General features: G+C 42.6%; 1 protein-coding gene across 3 annotated transcripts in view; it reads left to right on the forward strand.

Moving 5' to 3' along the window:
• Nucleotides 1–2302: 2302 nt before the first annotated feature.
• OCLN (occludin) overlaps nucleotides 2303–22929 on the forward strand; it is a 50138-nt gene continuing 29511 nt past the window's right edge. Inside the window, exons 1-4 of one of the 3 annotated variants that reach the window (XM_065905490.1) lie at nucleotides 2303–2440; nucleotides 11478–11594; nucleotides 14837–15512; nucleotides 19013–19174. In XM_065905490.1, the coding sequence (XP_065761562.1) occupies nucleotides 11545–11594; nucleotides 14837–15512; nucleotides 19013–19174 (888 nt within the window). In that variant the 5' untranslated portion in view covers nucleotides 2303–2440; nucleotides 11478–11544. Of the gene's footprint in view, nucleotides 2441–2553; nucleotides 2692–11477; nucleotides 11595–14836; nucleotides 15513–19012; nucleotides 19175–22929 lie in introns of those variants that run through there. The other 2 variants (XM_065905491.1, XM_065905492.1) reach the window with 2 other exon arrangements.

Below are 22929 nucleotides of genomic sequence, written 5' to 3' on the forward strand. Positions count from 1 at the left end.
AAATTTACCTAAATTGAACAAAAATTTTACACAATATTCCAATAGAAATTTAGTTTAGTATTAAGTTAAGCCACATTAAGTTGCTTTTGTAGTTTAAAATGATCAACTATTACCAGTTTCATACAGCTGCAGTTAAAAAAAAAATCGTGCTATTCCATATGCCTGAATGCAGAAGCAACTAGAGTGTAATCTACCTGAAGACAGCGATTTGGGAGTTTTGTTTACTATTGTTAGCATGGGAAGCACTTAGAAAATAGGTGTTGAATGAATGAATTAGGAAAGCAAGCAAAACATAGTAACTAATCTTCTATCCTAACATGTCTTTGGGTTTAGGTTTAAAATGGGAATAAGAAAAATAACAGGTATCTTAAGTTAGTCTCTTGAAATGATAAAAAGTTTAAATAGTTAATTTACATGTGAAATGAAGACATGTTCACATGAAAACTTGAAGGTTTATAGCAGTATTATTTAAAATAATCAAAAAGTGGAAATAACTGAAATATCCATCAACTGATGAAGGTTTAAATAAAATGTGGTACATCCATGCAATGGAAAATTTATTGAGTCATAAAAAGGAATGATATACCGGTAGGAACTACAACAGGAATAAAACTTGAAAACATTATGCTGAGTGAAAGAATTCAGATAGAAAAGGTCACATATTATACTAACAGTTCATATAAAATGTCCAGAATGGGCAAATCAAGAGAGACAGAAAGTATCAATAGATCAGTGGATGCCAGGGTTTAGAGACAAGAGGAAATGAAAAGTGATAGACTCAGGTTTCTTTTTGGGTGATGAAAATGTTCTGGAACCAGTGGTGATAATTGTACAACATTACAAATATACTGAATCCACCGAATTGTCTATATGCGTTAAAATTTAAGGGTGAATTTTACAGTATGTAAAATGCATTTTAATTTTTTAAAAGTGGGGGGAAAATCTCTTAAGTTCTTCTCTTCAGAACATGTCAAAAGTACACTATAAAATAATCGACATGTGTTTATAAATGTAAGAGTATTAGGAAATGTTCCCTTGTTTAATTATAAACCAAGTGGAATGTTCGAGATTTCAGTAATCTGACAGGGAACCTTAAGAGGATTAACCTGACTTCCCGTGTTAACAATACTAATTTAAACTGCATCATTCAAAAACTACCTAGTCACACAGTAGTAATTGTACCAATGACTTCCACAAAAAACACCAATTAGATTAATTACTCATTAAGGCTGTCATTTTTTAATACCTTATATTTATATAACCCTTTTACTTCCTTAAGATTTACTGCCTTAAGATTTAATATATGGGAGAGTCACATCTCTAACCATTTAATTAGAGGCAGGGAAGTGGGTGGAATCGGACTGAAATTTATTAGCAATGCTGACATTCCAGGTTGGAACACAAAGTGAAGCAGGACTTAAGAAACCTAAATTCTAGCCTTCTATACGAACTCAAATAGCAAGAACTGAAACTGCCCCATTCAGCAGTGCATTAAAAAAAGAGTGAAATACAACATATAGGTAAGTGTACACGTCGTTAAGTGTAGACTCTGAGTTTTCCTAAATTAAACACTCCTTTGGGAACAGCCCCCGGAAGAAATGGAACAGAGACACAGAACTAGGGCTTTTTTTCTTTTAAACCCTTAAACCTAAGAGAATATTCAAATCGTTTAAAACCCCTGAAGAGCAGACTCTCAGTCCTGCCATGGTTAAACGTAGGGAGGAAGGGCAGAGGAGCCTGAAATGGTAATAATGTAAATCGTAGCATACCCTTATTTTGATGGCGAATTTACCATCAGCAGTATCTACAATACTTCCAACCACACTGCACCACTCTTGAGTGATGGTCTTTTTCGGGATCCAGAGATTTAGAAGCAGTTCCTAGATTTACGCAGAACTTGTGAAAATCTCCCACATCTAGCTGCTTCTTCCCAACAAAAGTTTAATCAAATCTCTGAAGCAGGAAACTTTTGTGTCAGGTCGTGTCTTTCCTGCCGAAGTGCTGAGCACCCTGGAACACTTCAGGAGGAACAGTCTCTCCAGATTCCACCCTCCAAACATTCCGCAGCCGTACCCGAAGAGCTCCGAGAGCTCTCCGGGGTGGTCCGGGACCCCCACACCAGCCGGGAGCCCGAGCCCCCAGCCCCCGCCACCCTCTGCTATCCGTCCCCGCCCACTCGGACCGAAACGCCGCGCTGTTCCTTTAAGGCCAGACGCCGCAAGGGTGTGCGGAGAAGGGCCGGTTCTTCCCGCCTCCTTCGGCACCGCTCCCTTCCCCCTCCCGTCGGAGTTTCAGGTGAATGGGTCACGGAGGGTGGAGGCCGCCATACCACTCCTCCTCCCTGGCGTCCGCCTCCCCCTTTCTGCTTCTTCAGGCGGAGGCGGCGGGACTCGGGGGAGAGCTAGCCGGAACGCCGAGGAGCCCGCGCGGGGAGCCGCAGGTGGGGCTCGCGGGCGCCGGGCCGCGGACTTTCCGCCCCGGGCCGGGAGTTGGTGCGCATGCCCGGGGGGCAGGGGGGCAGGGGGACGGGGGGGCAGGGGGGCAGGGGGGCGGGGGGAGGAGGGGGAGCGGAGGAGGAGGAGGCTCAGTCCCCGGCGGAGTCCCGGCTGCGCGCTGCCTCTCTGCGAGGCGGCAGGTGCGCCCTCCAGGTAAGCGCGCGCTTGGGCTCCCGCCGGCTTGCTTTGCTGAGAGGTGAGAGCTGGGCGCGGCGCCGGGGGCCCCAAGGCCCCTCCGTGCACTGTAAAGTAGGGGAGGCGCGGGGAGAGGACGCCCCGCGGTGGTTTCGGTGGCGGTTTCGCTGCAGGCTTGGGACTCGCGGCAGCCGGAGAGGCGCGGGACGGCGAAGAGAGCCGCGCCCGGTCAACTCGGAGCCTGCCTCCTGGGTCGAGGGGCTGCTTGGAGCCGCCCATCTGTTCCTTCCGCTGAAACGACTCAAGCCACCACTAGTGTTTGGCGGCGTGGGCAACTTTTCGCTTCCTGAGGGGCCGGCGGGAGATTGGTGACCAGCGAGAATCCTGCGATTCTCTAGGCTGCAGTTTGGGTTTTTTTTGGGGGGGGGGGCGCTGAGGAGGGAGCCTGAGCTTGAGGGCTGAAACTAGGGGTGCCGCTTGCTGGCCCGGGCGGGGCGGCTCGGACTCCGGGAGGAATCTGTTGTTATCCGCCCCCATTTCACCCCTCTGGGTATCCCAGGTGGAGAAGGGGTGGCCGGGTTTAATCCGTGCAATATTCCTGGAGTCCTGGGGTGGGCCGATCGGCTGTTTTCAACCCCCTTGGTGGGAGTTGTAGGAGCCCGCGTCGATTTAAGCTGCTGGGGCGGGGACTTAATTTCGAATGAAGCTGTACTTCCAGGAAAGCCACTCAAGCTTGGGGTTCCCACCCTTGACCTAAAGGCCGCCGCCAGGTGGGCGGACCAGCCTCGGGCCGTGCCTGCTCACCCAGCTAGGGCGCGTCTGCCCCGGCTGCTCCTGGACACCGGCACGTGCTCCTAGCCCGAGCGCCGGACCCCGGGTCTTGCGACCCCAGGCAGGGCCGGCCCCGCGCGCCGCCGCCACGTTGCCTCCGTTGGAGCAATTGTGCCGGGCAGGTGGGATGAGGGCTCAAGATGCCCCTTGCAGTTGGGAGAGCAGCCCCGAGCCCCTCGTCTCGTGTCCCAAGTGAAGCGATGGAGTCGGGGGAGAGGGGCGGCATCTTGGAGCTGGCCGGGCAAACTGCCCGCCTGGGAAATAACCTGGGACGGGGAGGAGGCAGTCTTCCAGGTTAGTGTGTGGCCCTCACGCATAACAGGTGTATTATTGAGATCCCGGGAAAAGAGAAACCCTTCCCCGTTAAGGGACTGGTCCCTTTTTTGTGATTGAAAACTAGTTCTTCCCAGACGGAGGTCGGTTTCTCAAACTTTTTATGTATTCCCTAGTGTAGCACCGTTTCTTTTGCACTGTACACATTTAATATTTTCTCTCCCTGGTGTTTTAAAATAGGCATTTTAAAAGGTGGCGCCACAGTAATTGCTCTCCGCAGACAAAGCAGCAGCACTGTTGTTTTTTGTCGTTTTTCATTTATTTGGTTACTCGGCTCCTCTTTTGTTAGAGTGTGGAGGCGAGGAGAGGGAGATTTCCACAACTTCTAAGAAATTTAGGAAAGTGATGAGCATCGCCTCCTGTGTGTAAGGCACTGTGAAAGCCTTTTGTACTTTATGCCGTTTAATCATCCCAGCATCTCTAAAAGCTAGGTCTTGTTAGAACTCCATTTTAAAAGTGAGTAAACACCAGGGAAAGTAAATATATATATTTATTTATTTGGCTGCACTGGTCCTTAGTTGTGGCAAGCATCTAGTTCCCTGCCCAGGGATGGAACCCAGGAAGGGTTAGCCCCTGGACCACCAGGTCCATACCGTCTGGGACGGTATGTTATTAAAGGGACAGTTCTTGATACTCCAGTGGAGAACCAGATTTGGGGAGTTTTTCTGGAATTCTCTACTTTTGACTAGTCCCTATGGCCTCATATAAGTGTTCCCCATCTTGCTTGATGTAAAACCTGTTTTCTTCTAAAGATAATGCTGTAATTTCTTATCTTTGAAAATGATGGAAGATTGCTTTCAACTGCGTAAAGTAACTGATCCTATGTCCTTCACCTTCCCAAGGAGGGACCTCCCAGAAGAAAGTTTTCTTTAGCTGCATTTCAAGGCTTGTGATTAGAATATTTATTGGACTTTTTCATCCACATTACTATTTATAGAACTAATGGAGTAAAAAGACCAGGGTCACACCTTTTAAAAAAATTTGCCCCCAGGGTTGCAGCTGTTCTGTAACTTAGTGCTTTCCAATCTTGAATGTGGTGTGAATCACATTGAGGATCTTATGAAAATACAGGTTCTGATTTATAGGTCAAAAGTGGAGCCTGGAATTTTACCTTTCCAACAAGTCCCCGGGTGATGTCTGTACAGTTTTTTCTCCCTTTCCCTCACGCTGTAAGCACTTAGCTGCTTTTGTGGAACTTAAGGATTGTATTTGAAGGATTATATTTCCTGGGTGTTAGGTACATGAGGAACTTCAGGCATTCACTGCTGGATTGAAATCCCAGCTCTAATATGGGCTATTGTTTTCTAAATCAAATATTGATTGCACATCTCTGTACCAGGGACTAGATCTAGGGATCAGGAATAAGAGTGAAGATCAAGACAGACATTTAAGTTTTGGGGAAGGTGGTATTCCTTTTGGACTGGAGAAGATTGTAGTTTTTAAAAAAGAAAAAAAAATAATTAAAGGGGAAATTTGCTCTGAAAATAAATTGGTGGATGGGGTGAGATATGGGAGGACATCTCTGAGGAGATGAAATTTGAGGCAAGAGCTGATACAGGAAACCCTCAAGATCAAGGCCCTCCTTGAGTTGACACCTTTATTCTAGGTAGTGATTTTCAAAATGTATTGTGTGGTTAAAAAATCATCTAGAGAGCTTATTTAAAATGTGGTTTCTGACACAGAGCTAGTCTGTTTCAAAATCTAACTCAAAATTTTAGATCCTTTACTAACGATATGCCTATAACCTAAATAGACTCATTTAATATCAACTTAATTTTTTTATTTTATTTTTTTTTTAATAATATCAACTTTAAAAACACCTTAAATGCAGATTCATGAAAGGGATGTGATCAAAAAGGAACAGACTGCCCTTAAATACAATGTTTATTTATTTTTACTTATTGACAGTTTGCTTTAAAGAGTAATTTTGAAGCACAGCATTTTCAGGTCTTTTTATCTTAGCTCAGTAATCTACTAAGATTATTTTGGCCAGTAAACATTTTATTTTATTTTTTTATTCCGATCTCTTTATTTCATAGACAAGGAAACTAAAGCCCAGGGGGATACATTTTCCAGGTCACACAGAAGTCTTCACAGTTGTGTTTTCCTTCCAAACTTTATCTTCTAAAAGTTGAGGGTTCTACTGGCAGGTATCCTTTTGAAGGCTGGGTCTCATGAACTGAAACAACAGAGATACTTAATAGATCACGCGCATGGCCAGTAAACATTTTAAAAGAGAGAACTTTTTACTTTATTTTTTCTTACCATCAACTGGCTTTAAGTTTAACATACTCAGTAAGGGTCAACTCCAAATTGGCCCTGACTCCGTCCAATTCAACTGTTTGCCAGAGCCTGTGGCTTTCCACTTCTCATTTTACTTTTTCCTTCGCTCAGCATACACTTATTGTCCAGATGCTGTTAATGTTGCTGTGCTGGGCATTGGGCAACATCCTTGGACCTCTTTTTCCTATTGTCATGGCCTTAGAACTTAGTCACAGGCTGCCTTGAAAGAGCCCTTAGAAGTCTTGCAGTCCAGGGTCCTGCCTCTCTGCTCTCCAAATACCAAACAAGCTTTGCATAAACAGCATGAGGTCAAATTGTTATTTGTTGTTTTGGGAGGGTGTGTGGAGAAACTTCCTAACATTGAAATGAAAGCTGACCCTCTGGAGTTTTTTTTTTTTTTTCCTTCTTAAGGAACTCTTTCTAGGGCTACAAAGACAGCTCTTCAGCTCTTTGAAGGCTACCGTAGTGGACCTAATGTTGAGTGCTCCAGGCCAAACATTTCCTGTTTTTTCAGTCATTTGTCCTAAAACGTGGTTTTTCTAGATCTTTAACAATCCTAGTATACCTCCTGAAGAGCTACCCAGTTGGAACAAGATGTTCAAATTTCAAGGTTCTACAGGGGTTTGTTTCTTTTTAATAACTGTATCATTCCTAGATCTAAGCACTAACTGTAAATAATGCCTGAGATTGGAATAACTTGTTAGCTTTGTTGAAATTCTGATCAAGGAAATGCACTTGTTTCCTGCAGGGAGTCTTAGTTGCTGTATGTGGGTTGAAGTTCCCTGACCAGAGATCTGACCCCAGCCAGCTGTCTGCTTTGGGCATACAGAGTCCTAACCACTAGACTGCTAGGGGAAAAAAGTGAAAGTGGATCAGTCGTGTGCAACTCTTTGTGACCCCATGGGCATTGCAGGCGAATTCTTTACCGTCTGAGCCACCAGGAGAGCCCAGACTGCCAGGGAAGACCCAAGGAAACGCACTTTTAAAAATGAACAGTTACTAAGCCAGATTTCCCTTATCTAGTACTCATACTATTTTTTTAAATTGAGTTTTATATTTTTAAAATGATTCATTCCTGCCACCAATATTTGAAAATGAATACAGTACACATAAGTGCCTAAACACTGGAATTTCTCACTTTCAGAATAATCATCTTGCTGAAAATGCTTTTTGCTCATCTTCTTTAATACATTATCTTACCTACTACCCCATCTTCTTTAATACATTATCTTACCTACTAACCCATCCCAAAGAGGATCATCTCCCTCTTTGACTCAGGGAGTTAGCGATGTTCACATAAGAGAAGACGGATTTGTCCTCTCAGGTTGTGAACCTTTTGAAACCACTTGGTTTGTTTTAGTCCATTATTCCAGCCTTACGGAGACCGTGGTCAGTGTTGATGTACTTGTAGCCAATGAGTTACTTATCCTTTCCAGTGTCTTGTCAACTGCAAATTTGGATACACTTGTCCATGTTGTCTGGGGTCATGACTAGATACCTCCCTGCAGATGGACGCAAGTGGTGCATTCATTCCTCCTAATTAGGCTCCATTACTCAGCCCACTAGGAATCTGCCCACCCACCTTCTGTACCAGGGGATGTGTCCAAGAGTCTCAGGATTCTCTCTGCATTCCCCTCATCTACCAATCTGGTAACCTTCTCAAAAAAGGAAATGAGGTTAATGTGCCATGACTTCTTCTTAATGAACTTTCTGAAAGTATTCACTTCACAATTTGAAATCTCCATTCTTAGGGGAGACTAGACAGCTATGCTCTGAATCCAGGCAATGGTTTGGATAGCAAATTTGTCTGGATTTTTGGTGAAGCTTAAAACTGCATCCTGAGTCTGCATTTGGAATTTTCAAAAGCTACCGTTGAGCCTGGAATTTTTGGCATAAACTTGACTGAGGGGCACCTAGCTATAGAAGAGGTAAGACTCCTCTGAGGTCAGTGTGCTAGTGTTTGATGCTCAGCTTCAGAAACAGGGTGCCATATTTAATAGTGTTTAAATTCAGTTTTCCTTAGTTCTTTTTCTAAGCATCAATTAGGAAGACAGTAAATCTGGACTTTTTCTCTTTCATAGCACTGTCATATTTTGGCCTAAATTGTTGTCTGTGTGTGTGTGTTTGGGTGTTAGTTACAGAGCCGTATACACATGGTTTGTGTATTTTTCTCTATGTTATACGTCAACAAAGCAGTGTTTAGAAATAAAAGAATGTGAAGAAGTTGTCTTCTCTCACTGTATTTGGAAAATTATGTTAATCATGTTGGTGTTACTAACATTTAATATACTTCATCTTTGAGGTTTTACCGAAGTATATTTGGGCAATATTTTATTGAGAAATTTGTGATTGACTGTTCTTAAGGGTGTGGAGGATATTTGCTGTTGATTTTAAAGACCAAGTTTAAAGAGTTTGAACTGATTTACTATTCTTAATGTAATATATGATTACACAACCCTTTTGTTTGAAAAAGAGAAAATATTAAAGACTTTCCTCACGTAATAGATCTTGCTCATGTCCTTCCTCCCGTCCGCCCCCAGGCCTCTCATTCTTTCTTGCTAAGTCTTCCCTGTGATCTCCACACTGCACTTCATTGGGCAACCCTAAATAATGCCTGCTGCAGATGCTGTTTTCTTGGTGCGTTACCTTTGGGAGAACTTGGCCTCATCTTAACTTCCACAGGCGGCTGTGGTGCTGTGGAGGTACTTAATAAACACTTGTTGATTAGGTGAAATTGCCTCTCAGATGTTCAGGGATTTTTGCTTTGAGGGATTTTAGAACAAAATTGTTCTACTTTTCTCTTAGTGAACAGGACTCTTTCATACAGTGTGTGTTTGATGTTTTTTCTTTGTTGAAAATTATATTCCATTTTGAAGACTAGGAAAAGGAGATAGGGGGAAAATGTCCACAATCCTAGCATTCTTAGATGCTTTTGTAACCCTTTTAAATGACAGAAGAAGCATACTTTTAAACCAGACTATGCTTTAGTTTGAGCATTCTTTGGGATTGCCTTTCTTTGGGATTGGAATGAAAACTGGCCTTTTCTAGTCCTGTGGCCCTTGCTGAGTTTTCCAAATTTGCTGGCATACTAAGTGCAGCACTTTCACAGCATCATCTTTCAGGATTTGAAATAGCTCAGCTGGAATTCCGTCACCTACACTAGCTTTGTTTGTAGTGATGCTTTCTAAGATTCACTTCACTTCACCTTCCAGGATGTCTGGCTCTAGGTGAGTGATCATCTGGGTGATAATCTCGTGATTATCTGGGTCATAAAGATCTTTTTTGTATTGTTCTTCTGTGTATTCTTGGCCACCTCTTCTTAGTATCTTCTGCTTCTGTTAGGTCCATACCATTTCTGTCCTTTATCAAACCCATCTTTGCATGAAATGTTCCCTTGGTATCTCTAATTTTCTTGGAGAGATCTCTGGTCTTTCCCATTCTGTTGTTTTCCTCTATTTCTTTGCATTGATCTCTGAGGAAGGCTTTCTTATCTCTCCTTGCTATTCTTTGGAACTCTGTATTCAAATGGGAATATCTTTCCTTTTCCCCTTTGCTTTCCGCTTCTTTTCTTTTCACAGCTATTTGTAAGGCCTCTTCAGATAGCCATTTTGCTTTTTTGCATTTCCTTTCCATGGGGATGGTCTTAATCCATCCCCCTGTAATGCTCAAAATTCTCCAAGCCAGGCTTCAGCAATACGTGAACCGTGAACTTCCAGATGTTCAAGCTGGCTTTAGAAAAGGCAGAGGAACCAGAGATCAAATTGCCAACATCTGTTGGATCATAGAAAAAGCAAGAGAGTTCCAAAAAAACATCTATTTCCGCTTTATTGACTGTGCCAAAGCCTTTGACTGTGTGGATCACAATACTCTGTGGAAAATCCTGAAAGACATGGGAATACCAGACCACCTGACCTGCCTCTTGAGAAACCCATATGCAGCTCAGGAAGCAACAGTTAAAATTGAACATGGAACAACAGACTGGTTCCAAATAGGAAAAGGAGTATGTCAAGGCTGTATATTGTCACCCTGCTTATTTAACTTCTATGCAGAGTACATCTTGAGAAACGCTGGGGTGGAAGAAGCACAAGCTGGAATCAAGGTTGCCAGGAGAAATATCAATAACCTCAGATATGCAGATGACACCACCCTTGTGGCAGAAAGTGAAGAGGAACTAAAAAGCCTCTTGATGAAAGTGAAAGAGGAGAGTGAAAAAGTTGACTTAAAGCTCAACATTCAGAAAACTAAGATCATGGCATCTGGTCCCATCACTTCATGGCAAATAGATGGGGAAACAGTGGAAACAGTGTCAGCCTTTATTTTTTGGGGGCTCCAAAATCACCACAGATGGTGATTGCAGCCATGAAATTAAAAGATGCTTACTCCTTGGAAGGAAAGTTATGACCAACCTAGGCAGCATATTAAAAAGCAGAGACATTACTTTGCCAACAAAGATCCATCTAGTCAAGGCTGTGGTTATTCCAGTTGTCATGTATGGATGTGAGAGTTGGACTGTGAAGAAAGCTGAGCTCCGAAGAATTGATGCTTTTGAACTATGGTGTTGGAGAAGACTCTTGAGAGTCCCTTGGACTGCAAGGAGATCCAACCAGTCCATCATAAAGGAGATCAGTCCTGGGTGTTCATTGAAAGGACTGATGCTGAAGCTGAAACTCCAATACTTTGGCCACCTCCTGGGAAGAGTTGACTCATTGGAAAAGACCCTGATGCTGGGAGGGATTGGAGGCAGGAGGAGAAGGGGACGACAGAGAATGAGATGTCTGGATGGCATCACTGACTCGATGGACATGAGTTTGAGTAATCTCCGGAAGTTGGTGATGGACAGGGAGGCCTGACGTGCTGCGGTTCATGGGGTCGCAAAGAGTCGGACATGACTGAGCTGAACTAAACTGATGTTTTAGTTAACATTGAAGGGCTAGAATATGCTAGACACAACTGTATTTGTATTTTCATATGCATTCTCATTTTCTATGAACTTTGAAAAGTATTGAGATGGAATAAATGACTTTTAAGAAATTTATACATCTTTATGTGTGTTCTTCAATGACTATTTTTAAAAATACCATTTTTACCTATTACTGTCAACAGTTTTGTGAAACTTTCATTGCTGCAACTTATAATCAAGTTTAAAGTATATTCGTATGCCAGTGATGTGCAGAGCATAATGTTAGGTGCTCCGAGGACTACCAGGCCAAATGATTCCTACCCTCAATGATTTCTTATGCTCAAAGAATTAATGGGCTAATGTGCAAAAATGACAATGGGAAGGACAAGAGAAATAACCATGGAGTGAGACGTCATTTGAGATTGCTATCATTAGTTTTCTTAGTGATGCAAGGAAATCGAGTGCAGTAGTAATGTCATTACCCTACTTCTATTGCTTAGATTGGCCTATCTCAGGAGGTTCCCGGCAGTGCTCATCCTGAAGATCAAGTGACCACCGACACCAGCCATGTCATCCAGGCCTTTTGAAAGTCCACCTCCTTATAGACCTGATGAATTGTAAGTAAATATGTAATGCTTTTTTTTTTTTTTTTTTAGGCCTTGCTTGTGAGATTTTATTAATCGTTTCCCAACCAGGAATTGAACTCGGGCCCTTGGCAGGAAGTGAGAGCGCAGTCCTAATTGCTGAACAGCCAGGGAGTTCCTCCTTTTTCTTTTTTAAAAGTCTATTACATGTTAAAAAAAAAAAAAAAAAGTGTGTCGTTGAAACTTTCATCTGTTATGTGTTTGCTTTAAAAATAAAATGACGTGCATTTGTAAAATCAAATTGAACCAAAGGGTATGCAGTGAAGCGTGAGCTCCCCTCTTACCTTCAGCTTCCAAGATGACAGTTTTTTTCTGCAGTGGGAGCTGTTGTCACTTGTTTTCTCATTGTTGCTACACTGTAGTCTGAGCTTATATTTGTGTGTATGTTTGTTTTTAAAAAATGGTGTGAAGCTTCCATAGTAATGCCTTCCTTATTTTTGTCTTTGCTGGGTCTTCACTGCTGAGAGGGCTTTTCTCCAGCGGCCGCATGCAGGGGCTGCTCTCTAGTTGGGGCGAGCAGGCTCCTCACTGTGGTGGTTGCTCTTGCTGCGGAGCGTGAGCTCTAGGGTGTGTGGGTTTCAGTGGTTGTGGCTCCCAGGCTCCAGAGCACAGGCTCAGTAGCTGTGCATAGGCTTAGTTGCCACTTGCTGTGTGGGATCTTCCCAGATCAGCAATTTTACCCATGTCTCCTGCATTGGCAGGTGAATTCTTGACCACTGAACCACCAGGGAAGTCCTTCAGTGCCTTATTTAGGTGACTGTTGGCAATAGTTCTTCAAAGAGCATGTTTATTGAGAGATAATTCACCCACTATACAGTTCACCCATTTAGAATGGGCAGTTCATTGATTTTAGTGTATCCCTTCACCACTGTCAGTTTTAGCATGTTTTCGTCATCCCCTTCCCAAAGAAACCCCTCTGTCCAGTAGCACTCTCTGGTTCCCCCCGGTACTAGGCAACCACCAAGTCCACTTTGTTTCTGGATATGTCCATTCTGGACATTTCATATAGATGGCATCTTACAATGTTTGGTCTTTTGTGACGGAAATCTTTCACTTGGTATGTTTTCCATGTCATCATAATCTTTGTTTTTTAGAGCAGTTCTGGGTTCACAGCAAAATTGAGAGGAAGGCATAGAGATTTCCCTGCCCCCACACATGCTCAGCCTTCCCCATCATTAACATTTCCCACCAGAGTGGTATGTTTGTTACAGTGATGAACCTGCATTGACGCGTCACCTGAAGTACATCGTCGATACTAGGGTTTTCTCCTGCTGATGTTAGATTCTTCCTGGGATGAGCACTTTGTGCTTTGCCCTTTACACCACGTCTCAGTTTGGACCAGCCGCCTTTCAGGTGTTCCATCGGTCTGTTGGGCTAGTGGCTGCCGTGTTAGCATAGCTCTGCAGCATTCCATTGTGAGGCTCTATCACCGTCATCCATGGCACTGCGCGTAGATATTTGGAGTGTTTCCAATTTGAGATGATCAGAAGCAATGTTTCTGTGAATGTTACACTGTTAATGGAATTATAAGTGATACAGTCATTTTGGAAAACAGTTTGACATTGTCTAGAAGAGCTGAGAATTTTAAAAGTTTGACCCAGAAATTCTGCTCCTGAGTATATACCCTAAAAAAAGTGCCATTGTGTGCCAGGATATAAGTTGGAGATTGTGTTAGAGCTATGCTGTTCATGACAGCCCCAAAAGGAAGCAACCCAAATATCCCTGTAGAATGTGCCACAGAATTTTCTTCCTTCACATTTTCAGTGTTCTCGTTTCTCCATTTCCTTTTCATTCTCATATACTCAAGTAATTAACCTAATTCTCATGGTTAGCAGGCTCCAGTAGGAAGATATCTCCTTTGGCTTGAGGAAGGTGGTTTGTGGAAATAAGGGCCAAAACAAAAGGGGCTTTAGTCATTTTAGGAATTGAATTTTACCTCCCCAGGGCCCACAGTTTTTAGATTCAGTTGTCTACACGTTAGTGTGTCTGTTACACGCTGTGTGTTTATAGTTAAATTACTGGAGTTTGCAGGGTATTTTTATAAAAAAGATTCAAGATCTCATTAGCCATCATCTTAATGAGCCCTCATTAACGTTTCATCTACTTTGTAGGTCTCGCCTTAACTGGCAGTAGCTCATGTAGTGATGTGTTTAATGTCTCACTGCCCTGCCAATGAGGGGCAGGGCAGTGAGACATAAAGTTGGCGAGGGGCACTCTGAGGGGCCTGGACTGAGGCTGTCCTATCTGTCCTTGTGTTCCCAGCGCCTGGCACAGAGCCCAGAATGTGTCAGCCTGGTGGCTGCAGTAGACAGCTGCTAAAATGAATAAGTGAGTAAATGTGCTTTCTCAAGTAAGAGAGCTAGGCAGCCAGAAGTTGCACCAGTATAGCCCAGTGCAGGTGCCATGTCTGAAGGAACTGGTCTCCATTCACAAAGGAAAAGGATTGATGCCATTGTCCTTAACTGCCTAGGTCCCATCCCCAGCGATTATGGTTTAACTGGTCTGGAGTGCTCTGTCTGGGGATTTTACACACTCCCTGGGTGATTCTAACATGCTGCAGAACTTGAGAACCTCTGCTCCATAGAAATTAAGCAGTCATTCTCAATGTATGGTTCCCCAGCTGCAGCATCAGCAGCTTCTGGAAACTTCTACTCCAGACCTGCAGACTGAGCAACTCTAGGGATGAGGGCCAACAAACCCTCCAGGTGAAGCTGATGTGTCTGCACGGATTCCTTTACTGTTCAGTGGGTGTCTGAGTCTGCTGGGGTTATCTGTAGTAGAGTATCATAGATTGGGTGGCAACAGAAATTTATTCTCACAGTTCAGAGGCTGGAAGTCCAAGATAGGTGCTGGTGGAGGCCCTCTTCCAGATTGCAGACTGCCAACTTCTTGAATCCTCACATTGTTGAAGGGGTGAGAGGGCTCTCTAGGGCCCTTTTTATAAGGGCACTAATCCCATTCATGAGAGCTCCACCTTCATGACCTCACTACTTCCCAAAGACCCTACCTCCTAATACCATTACAATGAGTGTTGGGATTTTGATACTTGATTTGGGAAGGGCGGGGAGACACAAATTGTCCCATTGCAGTGGGGCAGTACAAATAATAGTTTCCTTTGCCAGTGGTTTGTTTAAATTATTCCAGGTACTTTTATATGTTCTTTCTGCTTACCACTAAAAAGTGCTAACTTAAAATTGTTTTCGTGTGCATTTCAGCAAACCTAATCACTACACACCAAGCAATGACATATATAGTGGAGAGATGCATGTTCGACCAATGCTGTCTCAGCCAGCATATTCTTTCTACCCGGAAGATGAAATTCTCCACTTCTACAAATGGACCTCTCCTCCCGGAGTAATTCGGATCCTGTCTATGCTTGTTATCGTGATGTGCATTGCCATTTTTGCCTGTGTTGCCTCCACTCTTGCCTGGGACAGAGGCTACGGAACCTTGATGGGAGGTAGTGTTAACTACCCTTATGGAAGTGCCTTTGGTAGCTACGGAAGTGGCTATGGCTATGGCTACGGCTACGGTTATGGCTATGGAACAGGCTATACAGATCCGAGAGCGGCAAAGGGATTCCTGCTGGCCATGGCTGCCTTTTGTTTCATTGCCGCGTTGGTCATCTTTGTTACCAGTGTCGTAAGGTCAGGCATATCTAGAACAAGAAGATATTACTTGACTGTGATAATAGTGAACGCCGTCCTGGGCATCATGATGTTTATTGCCACAATTGTCTACATAATGGGAGTCAATCCAACTGCCCAGGCCTCTGGGTCTCTCTACAGTTCACAGATATATGCCCTCTGCAACCAGTTTTATACACCTGCAGCAACTGGACTCTATGTGGATCAGTATTTATATCACTACTGTGTGGTGGACCCCCAGGAGGTAGGAATAGTTTTGTTTTTCTCCTCCCCTCTTTCCTTGGGTCAGAGGTTCTCATCTTGGGATGCTTAATAGATTCACTTGGGAATGTTTTTAAAAAAATAGTGATGCCATGGCCCCACTGCTATTTAAAGCAGAATCTGAGAGAAGGGCTGTGTGTCCTTATTAAGGTATAGTTAGGATACCATCTAGTTCTTCCACTTAAAGTACAGTTTGTTTGTTTTTAGTGTATTCACAGACTTGTGTGACTGTCACCACAATTCACCTTAGAACATTTTCACTACCCTAGAAAGAGACCCCATCCTCATCAGCAGGCACTCCTCATTTCCCTAACCGTCCCCAGATCAAGAAACCACTAGTCCTCTTCTAGAGATTTGCCTATTCTGGATATTTCATATAAGCAGAATCATACAGTATGTGTTTTCTTTTTTTTGTCACTGGCTTCTTTCACTCAGCAATAATGTTCTAAGGTTCATCCATATTATAGTATATACCAGTGCTTCATTCCTTTTTACTGCTGAATGCTATTCCATTGTGTGCATATACCACATTTTCTTTGTTGTTGGCTAATAGACATTTGGCTGTATTTCGGCTGCTATGAATATTGCTCTGAACTTTTGTGTGAAACCTGTTTTAATGTGACTTGAGTTTAGTATATACTTAGGGGCAGAATTGATGGGTCTTCTGGAGACTCTTCATTTAAACTTTTGAGAAACTATCACATTCTTCTCCAAAGAGGTTGCATGATTACACATTTACCAGAAATGTATGGGGAAAAAAAGAAATGTATGACGATTCCAGTTTCTCCACAACCTCAGCAGCATTGTTTTCCTGTTTGATTCTAACCATGCTCACCCTCCCAGCATCAGGGTCTTTTCCAATGAGTTAGTTCTTTGGGCACCTAATGTGAAGAACTAACTCATTGGAAGAGACCCTGATGCTGAGAAAGATTGAAGGCAAGAGGAGAAGGGGCCAACAGAGGATGAGATGGTTGGATGGCATCACCGACTTGATGAACATGAGTTTGAGCTGGGAGTTGGTGATGGGCAGGGAAGCCTGGCGTGCTGCAGCCCATGGGGTCATAAACAGACACAACTGAGCAACTGAACTGAACTGATGCTAATGAGTGTGAAGTATTACGGGTTTTGATTTGCATTTCTTTGATGGCTAATGATATTTTCTTGGGCTTATTGGCCATTAGTATATCTTCTTTGGAGAAATGATAGTTCAGAATCTTTGTCCATTTTTTATTGGGGCTATTTGGATTTTTATTATTGAGTTGTGAGAAATTTTATTTGGTTACAAATAAATATAATTTTTTATTTCCATTTTACATCTAGATGATGCTCTTTGCACAAAAGTTTTTAATTTTGATGAGATCTGATTTTTCTTTGTTGCTTGTGCTTTTGGTGTTGTCTAAAAACACTTTGCCTAATTCAAGGTCACAAAGATTTACTGTGATGTTTTCTTCTAAAAGTTTTATAATTTGAGTTAACATCATATCGTAAGGAAGGGGTCCAGCATTTCTTGCATATGAATATCCAGTTGTCGTAGTATTATTTATTGAAATAACTCTCCATTGAGTTATTTTCATGCCTTTGTCAAAAATGAATTGACCATAAATGTGATGATTTATTTGTAGACTCTCAACTTGTTGCCATTAACCTGTGTCTCTGTTCAGTACCATACTCCTTGATTGCTACAACTTTGTCATCAATTTTGAAACTGGGGAGTGGTGATCCTTCAAATTTGTTCTTATTTTTCATGATTTTGTGGTTTAGATTCTAGGTCTGTTGCATTTTCATATGTGTTTTAGGATCACCCTGCCAATTTTTGCAAAAAAAGCCAGCTAGGATTTTGAAAGATTGCTTTGAATTTGTAGATCAACGCAATTCTTCAAAATCCTAGCTGGGAGAGGAATTGTCATCTTTATAATGTCTTCTGCTTCTTGAACATATAGGGTGTCTTTCCATTTACTTGGGTCTTCTTTAATTTCTTTTAAAACTGTTTGCCAATTTTCGTTGTGTCAGTCAGTATTTCAAAAAGCTGTTAGGTGATTCAAAGGCCCAGGTGCGGTTGCGAAGCCTGCCTTCTATAACCGTGCGTCATTCTAATTAAAGTGTTTCTAAGTTACTAATCTTTTTTTCTTTGTTTTCTCCTTACACTGACCCAGGAGTTTTCGTCCTTTTACCTGAATGAGTCACTTCTGGGGGTTAGACCTTCTCCAATAGCTACCATTATTTTGAAGACTGAAATGTAGGTTTCAGAGTATTTGTTGTCAACATTTGGTAAATGGGGCTGAGGGTTGGTACTCCTGTCTTACCACCCTGTCATCCTTCTTAGCCCTCTGACTACCTGAAACCTCTATTCCTTGAAAAAGGTTATGACTGTTAGACCAGCTACAAAGAGAGCTTCCTCTTAGCAGACATTCAGGCCAGAGTTCTGGTACCTGTTCAGCTCCCAAGTGCCTCCAGGCCAGTGTGCCATGTAACATACCTGTCAGGGGTAGGGGTTCCTTGTCACAGGCCCTTCTAGTACGTACACAAAAGACACCTAAAACAGAGGAAACTAACAGGCTAAGTGAATTGTCAGCCCATTTTCTTTCATTTATAGCTTGGTTAGATTATGTCTGCATAATTTATGGTAAGGCAGATTCTTTTTGGACTGAAATTTACATTCAACTGTAAAAAGTTGAGCCAAGAATGTGTTATGAAAAAGACTATATATAAGCATGATTGGATATTTGAAACAACTTCTGTGAATAGCATTTTTCAAAACCCTTTAGAAGGATACCAGGGATTGAGTTAATTTATTGGCTGTTATCCTCTATTTATGAAAATATGGCCTCTAGTTCTCAGACTTTAGAACTAGTTTTCTATAATTCTAAAACCGGGATGCATATTCCGAGGACTGACTCATGGTGGAGGTGTGTGTATGTGTGTCTCTGTGTGTTTTGGTAGCCTGTAACCCATGTGGCTTGGGCTACATTTTGCAGTCTTACAGTGTAACCGTTTGTATCAGTTTTAGAGCAGTTAAGCTAGTTAGTGGGGCCTTAGGTATTTGTAGAGTGTGGATTGGAATAAAGTAAACAATTAAAATTGATGCTGTTGAACTGTTGATGCTGTTGAAGACTCTTGAGAGTCCCTTGAATTGCAAGGAGATCCAACCAGTCCATCCTAAAGGAGATCAGTCCTAGGTGTTCATTGGAAGGACTGATGCTGAAGCTGAAACTCCAGTACTTTGGCCACCTCATGCGAAGAGTTGACTCATTGGAAAAGACCCTGATGCTGGGAGGGATTGGGGGCAGGAGGAGAAGGGGACAACAGAGGATGAGATGGCTGGATGGTGTCACCGACTCGATGGGCATGAGTTTGAGTAAACTCTGAGAGCTGGTGATGGACAGGAAGGCCTGGAGTGCTGTGATTCATGGGGTTGCATGAGCGACTGAACTGAACTGAAACAATTAAAAACTAAATATCTTCATATCTTTCATCTCTTTTTAGGCCATTGCCATTGTACTGGGGTTCATGGTTATTGTGGCTTTTGCTCTAACAATTTTCTTTGCTGTGAAAACTCGAAGAAAGATGAACCGGTATGACAAGTCAAATATTTTGTGGGACAAGGAACGTATTTATGATGAGCAGCCTCCCAATGTTGAAGAGTGGGTAAGTGTTTTATGAACGTCAGTATACATCCAGTTTGGCTTTGTTTTGTTTTTCTGTAAACACCCCAGAACTGTCTTTAAATTTGATCTGATGTGCTTTGTGAAACTTTATTCTTAGAGTTATTGTCTTTGTATATTGCAAAAGTTGAGGCCTCAGGTTTTACTTTGAACCTTAATAAAGTGGGGTGAGTGGACCTAGATTTACTCCGAGGTAAAAAGCCAGATTTGTGTTTCTAAGAAGTGGATCTAGGCCCTGAGCAGAAATGTCTCTCTTAAAGGAATCATGAGGGACAAAAAAAGTAAGTGGCTTTGAAGAACAAAAACAACTCCTCTCCCCTTCACTTTTATTTTCCTGCTAATCGTTTTGGAGGGAAGCACTGTCTTGGGTCAAGATCCACAAGGGTGTTTTTAGGGTGGTGGCAGGTGGGAGATCTTTAAACCTTTTACATGGAGAACAGCCTGGTGACTCACAAGCACTAACATAGATATATGAAATACTTCAGTGAAGGCAGAGATTAGGGCAGGTTCTTTTTTTTTTTTTTTTTTTGCGTATACTGTTAATGCTACCAGTAGGTGGCTTCCTCAATGATGTGAAAGTGTAGAAAGTCCCTCTTAGCAAAAATACCTCCCAAATGCGTGTTACTGATGAGATAAACTGGGACCTGGAGCCCTTTGCTGCAGTGCTACAATGCTTGCACCTGGACACACCTCTCCTGGAGCGAATTATCTGGGACTAAAAATAACTGCATGCATGCACAGTTGGGGCAGATTCTGGACAAAGGATACAAAGAGACCAAAAATCCCGACTGCTATTTTTGAAGAGCCTGGAGCAAAAGCAGAGAGTTGGGAGCAAAGGCAGGGTATTGCACAGGCCCTTGCACACAGCACCACCTAAGCGGTGGGCAAACCGCCTCGGCAACGCCTCTGACCCGACCCTGGGATTCACGCTACCCTCACTCCATCTGAAGACTAAGCCCGCCACCCCCTCAAGAATCAGGCAAGCAGGGGAACCAGTTGTTTGTTCTTGCTCCCCCTGCTGTAGCAGGGGCCCAAGGAAAGCCTTGCCTGAATTTGTTGTCTGGCCTGTGATCATTTTTTTAAGTTAAGGAGGCCAAGACCCCGGTCGGTAACACTGATAGCTAACTAACCTGTTTTTAGGGATGTTCCAAGCTTTGTTTCTTGGAAATGCAGTGTTGTGATGTTCTTGAGAGGGCAGCCTCAGAAACTGCCTTCCTCGGTTTCTTTGAGCAGACTGGTTTCTTGCCATGAAGGTTAGTTGAGACTCCTGGATTCTGGTTCCAGGATAGGTTGGTTTTGGCCAGTGGGAGCAGAGCGGAGCGGGTTGAGGGTGCGTCCTGCTGTTCAGGTCGGGGTGGAGATACTGATCATCTGGAAGGCTCCTAGCTCTTGCATGCTGTGACCTCATATTTGAAGAAATTTAGGAATGTAGATGAAATTTTCCTAGTAGAAGTACCAAGACCAAGCAGACAAAGCAGTCAGGAAAACCAGAAGGTATGGTATGTGGGTGCCTGCGTTCCTGACCTCTCCTGGAAGCCTGCTGCTTGTTTTTCTCATTTTTCCCCCCATGACATGTGAGGGTGTTGCGGATTGTTTTCTTTTGACCTTTAGCTCCAGGCAAAGCCACCTGTAGAGGTAATAGGACAGTCTGTTGTGAACTGTTCAGGCAAGGTTTCGCTGAGAGTTTCTGGGTGTGTCAGTTTTCACTGGCTGCTGGATTTGTTTACTTAAGGTTTCGAGAGCCTAAAACGTGACTCAGGAGAGACCAGGGCCAGAGATATTACAGTCCCAGGGAACTTTGACTTCTCATCTGACTTTACTATCGTGAAAGTTTAATCAGTTCTAGGTGCTTTTGATAATTTGACAGAAGATAGCCATAGCAACTTAGGGAGGTGGTGATGATGATGAAGTGAAGGGACTTTTAATTTTTAAAAAGGCATTATTTTTATAATGCTTCCTCACTGAATCTCTAGAAATTTGATAGCTAGCCTATAGATTGTTTCACGTGAACGTCATAGTTTGTCTATAGTAATAAATGTTTTGTCATATAAAAGTAGATAATCATCTATTGAATAGCAGACATGAGACTTTGAACACACTAATGTTTCATGCAAAACTTAATCACTTAAATTCCTCATTTCCTTTTCCCTTGTTTTCCCAGCTGAAGTGCCTAAGAAAGGCTATTTGAAATAAGCTCTTGGTTTAAGCTACAGATAATGTGTTTTTCCTTCCATTTTTCTCTCTCCCCTTACCTGCTCAGGTGTGCTTTGCTGAACTCAATCTCTCATTTTCATTTTTGCCTGAGTTTACTGCCACAACCAGATGCAGACTGTTACTCTCTTTTCTCCACTCTTATGCAATAATTCTGCTCCAGTGGGTTTCGCTCCGATAACATAGCTGCCCAAGTGAAAATGTTTGATGCTGCATCTAAAGTACTTGACAGTGGGGTGGATTAGTATTTTTTCTTTTTGGCTATTAAAAATTAATGTCATAAAAATAACCTCCACTTGAAATAATAGAAGAGAATCTAGAATTAATTACTTGTACTAAGTGAGAATTAAAATTTGAATTCTAATTATGGATAAGTAAGACATATATAAGGGCTTCTCAGGTGGTGCAGTGGTAAAGAATTCACCTACCAATGCAGGAGTTGTAAGAAACATGAGCTTGATCCCTGGGTCAGGAAGATCCCATGGAGAAGGAAATGGCAACCCATTCCAGTATTCTTGCCTGGGAAATCCCATGGACCGAGGAGCCTGGCAGGCTATCGTCCATTGGATCACAAAGAGCTGGACACAGTTCATCACAGCACAGCATGTATATAATCCTAATAATGGGCTGTTTGGGGTAGGGATGGGCTTCCCTGGTGGCTCAGATGGTAAAGCGTCTGCCTACAACGAAGGAGACCCGGGTTCAATCCCTGGGTCGGGCAGATCTCCTGGAGAAGGAAATGGCAACCCACTCTAGTACTCGGGCCTGGAAAATCCCAGGGGTGGAGGAGCCTGTTAGGCTACAGTCCATGGGGTCGTAAAGAGTCGGACACGACTGAGCGACTTCACTGGTGGGTATCTTACTAAACTTACTGAAGGACCAGTTACCTACTGAATATTTATTTACTCCTTCTCTACACATCGAGGTATGTCTGGACATCCCTTATTAAATCTTACTGCTTTTCTTAGATTTTTAAAATCTTTAGGTGAAGAGAGCAAAGTCTCAGCTCAACAAGCTGAGCCTTCAGAGTTTGTTTAAGCAGGTTTCAACCCATTTGTATTATCTGTGAGAAAACCTTCAGCTTTCTAATTTACTGTCTCTCAGTCTCCACCACAGTAGTTTTTCTGCCTTCTTAACAATCTTAGGGTTGTTTTTTTTCCCCTCCCCTTTCTGGATATCTTGTACTTTGTAAAAATAAACAGGCGTGTTTGCACACTGGATGTTTTGTAGTCAGTTAAGTCTGTACCAACATTGTTGTATTTTTAAATGCTTAAAGGCTCTGTTAAACTTCTAAATCTTAATTTTTTTCTCTTATGTCCTCAAACCCCAGATTGTTACTTTTTCTGAATTAAAAAGTATATATATGATTATTTATCTGACTGGTAACTGTGAATAATTTTTCAAATACTGTGAAGTATGAAGAAAATTCTGTCATCCAGAGTTATCTTTTTGGTGTATTTTCTTTAATCCTTTTCCTCTCCTATTGCTTATTCTCATTCAGAAGTATGATTATAGTCCTTATCAGTG

Source organism: Muntiacus reevesi, chromosome 14 (genome assembly GCF_963930625.1).
Source record: "Muntiacus reevesi chromosome 14, mMunRee1.1, whole genome shotgun sequence".
Taxonomy (NCBI): domain Eukaryota; kingdom Metazoa; phylum Chordata; class Mammalia; order Artiodactyla; family Cervidae; genus Muntiacus; species Muntiacus reevesi.